The 3,021-nt window shown below is 38.1% G+C and overlaps 2 protein-coding genes across 2 annotated transcripts; both read left to right on the top strand.

The window, feature by feature from the left end:
• Positions 1-406: 406 nt before the first annotated feature.
• Positions 407-865, top strand: LOC141701461 (putative mitochondrial protein AtMg00860). Its single transcript, XM_074505108.1, has one exon. It carries the CDS (start codon positions 407-409, stop codon positions 863-865), a length of 459 nt encoding a protein of 152 aa, XP_074361209.1.
• Positions 866-1,319: 454 nt separating this feature from the next.
• LOC141701462 (uncharacterized) lies at positions 1,320-1,922 on the top strand. The gene has a single exon (XM_074505109.1). It carries the CDS (start codon positions 1,320-1,322, stop codon positions 1,920-1,922), a length of 603 nt encoding a protein of 200 aa, XP_074361210.1.
• The last annotated feature ends 1,099 nt before the right edge of the window (positions 1,923-3,021 follow it).

Genomic DNA, 3,021 nt, shown 5'->3' on the forward strand with positions numbered 1-3,021 from the left:
CTAATGGAAAGTGGAGAATATGTGTTGATTTCACTGATCTCAATGATGCATGCCCGAGGAATTGTTTCCCTCTCCCAAGGATAGACACTCTGATAGATGCTACCGCGGGGCACGGGATGCTGAATTTTATGGATGGATTTAGCGGATATAATCAGATCAAGATGCATAAGGATGACGTCCCTAAGGTATCATTTATCACTGATTTTGGTGTTTTTTGTTACCTCGTTATGGCGTTTGGTCTCAAGAATGCAGGAGCCACATACCAAAGATTAGTGAACAAGATTTTTAAGGACCTTATTGGGAATACCATGGAGGTTTATGTAGATGAAATATTAGTAAGAGTCTCGAGAAGACAGACCATGTAACCCATTTGAGGGAAACCTTTCAGATCTTAAGATATCACAAAATGACGTTGAATCCTCCCAAGTGTACTTTCAGAGTAGGTTTAGGAAAATTTTTAGGATTGATGGTTTCTAAGAGGGGAATGGAGGTCAATCCAGGCAAGATAAAGGCCATCTTAGACATGGAACCTCCACGTTCCATAAAGGATGTTCAAAAACTTACCGGAAGGGTCACAGCTTTGGGACGTTTTATCTCCAAGTCCGGAGACAAGTGCTTGCCATTCTTCAAAGATTTGAAGAAAGTGAAAGACTTCAAATGGACTGATGAAAGCCAGATGGCATTCGAGGAGTTGAAGAAATATATGGTTCAAGCCCCTCTTTTGGCTAAGCCGGTCTTGAGTGAAACTCTGTATTTATACTTGGCTATTTCTGAAAATGTCCTGAGCGTCGTGTTGGTGAAAAGTAGATTAAAGTCCAAAAAACCATATATTATGTTAGTAAGATTCTACATGGGGCTGAGTTGAATTATTCGACTATAGAAAAATTTGCTTTAACCTTGGTGATGGCTTCAAGGAAATTGCATCCTTACTTCCAAGATCATAAGATTGGGGTACTAACAAATCAACCTTTGAGAAACATCATTCACAATCCTAAATCCAATGGGAAGCTAATCAAATGGGCCATGTAGCTGGGGGAATTTGATATTAAGTACAAGCCATGAACGGAGATAAAAGCCTAGGTCTTGGCTGACTTCGTAGTTGAGTGTACCATTGTCAACCAAGAAGTCGGGGGGGCAGGAAGATACTACACCTCAGGACATGAAGGGCAAGGAGGAAGAAAAGTTGAACACAAACAAGGAAATTCTGGGTACTCTATTTTGATGGGGCATCAAAAACAAATTCAAGTGGAGCAGGGTTAGTTTTACAAAGCCCCGACGGGTTCCTAATTGAATATGCTATGAAGTTAGATTTTCCTATCATGAACAATGAGACTGAGTATGAAGCTCCTATCGCTGGACTAGGCCTAGCTGGGACATTGAAGGTCAAGAACTTGAAAGTGTGTGGGGATTTGAAACTTGTAGTGTCCCGGGTCAAGGGAGAGTTCGAAGCAAGAGACGAGACCATGGAGAAGTATGTACACCTAGTGAGAGCTGTGATGACTCAATTCGACGAGTGTCATATCGATTATATCCCAAGAGAAGAAAATGTTAAGGTGGATGCATTGTCCAAATTTGCTTCCTCGGAAGTGGAAGAAAGTTCTGGGAGTGTGTACTTTCGTGTCTTAAAAATACGGAGCATTGATGTTAAGTTTGTTGCCCCCATAGGGCTTGGGGGATCATGGATAGATCCCATTAAGGCCCATATGCAAACTGGATGGCTCCCAAATGATGTGATGGAAGCGCAAAAATTAGCTGTGCAAGCACTGAGATACTATTTGATCGAAGGAATCTTATACAAGAGATCTTATGTGTTTCCTTACCTTAAATGCCTTAGGCCCGACGAGGCGCGATTGGCCCTTAAAGAAGTACATGAAGGTATTTGTGGACAACACTTGGAGACAGGGCCCTTGCGCACAAGATAACTCGTTTAGGCATCTACTGGCCAGAAATGATGGTTAATGCCAAAGACTATATGAATAAGTGTGATTGTTATCAAAAGAATGCACCGATTGTTCGACAACCTCCCGAGATGCTAACTTTCATAAATTATCCTGTTATCTTCGCCATGTGGGGAATGGATATTCACGGGCCATTTCCCATGGCCACTGCGCAAAGAAAGTTCTTGATTGTGGCTATTGACTACTTCACGAAGTGGATCGAGGCCAAGCCTTTAGCCAAAATTACGACCAAGCAGGTTACACAATTCTTATGGGAAAATATCATGTGCATATATGGAATTCCTCGTATCTTGGTAACTGTAATATCCCATATTTTCAAATATTATTATTATAATTATTTGGCCATCTGGTTCACCGGTACTACCAAAAATCTTGATAACTGTAATATCCCATATTTTGAAATATTATTATTATAATTATTTGGAAATATTTATGTGAATTTTAGTGAATTATATGATAATTGGAATTGATGTTTGGATGTTTTATATGATATTCTTTGAGTAGGTTAATTTTTATATGCCCAGAATAAAATATAGATAATTGTAATATTTTCCTGGTAATTTTTGGATTGTTATATGATTTTATAATGATTTATGAATTATTAATTATTTTCTGAGTAATTACAAAACTGTTTTATAAAGCCGGAAATCGTCCAACTTCAACTGTTTTTACGTTTTTATAACCCGAAACTCTCCCGAAAACTCCTTCTTAACCTAATATGGATATTCTGAACATTTTCCGTGTTTTAACGTTTTCGATCCGGATTATGGTTTGACCTGTACGCGTCCCGACGTACAATTTTCGATACGATAATCATTTTAATAAATCTGCAAAACCTGTATTCTTAAAAGACGAGATATTATTACATTATTTTCGTATAAAGTGTTTTATAAGAAGCTCCATTTTGATAATTATCCAAATCTGATATTAAATTATATCGTTTTATAGTTACTTAGTGGCTAAGTAATGTATTTTCGGATCTGATATGATCCAATGGGATACTCGTTATGTGTTTTATATGAATCGATCCGTAATTTGGACGTGTGTTTATTTGCGTTATTCA

This window comes from Apium graveolens, unplaced genomic scaffold (assembly GCF_009905375.1).
Source record: "Apium graveolens cultivar Ventura unplaced genomic scaffold, ASM990537v1 ctg3885, whole genome shotgun sequence".
NCBI lineage: Eukaryota > Viridiplantae > Streptophyta > Magnoliopsida > Apiales > Apiaceae > Apium > Apium graveolens.

Bases quoted from the DNA above. Each gene is read 5' to 3' on its own strand.
- LOC141701462 (XM_074505109.1), top strand. From the start codon at position 1,320: ATGAACAATGAGACTGAGTATGAAGCTCCTATCGCTGGACTAGGCCTA.
- LOC141701461 (XM_074505108.1), top strand. From the start codon at position 407: ATGACGTTGAATCCTCCCAAGTGTACTTTCAGAGTAGGTTTAGGAAAA.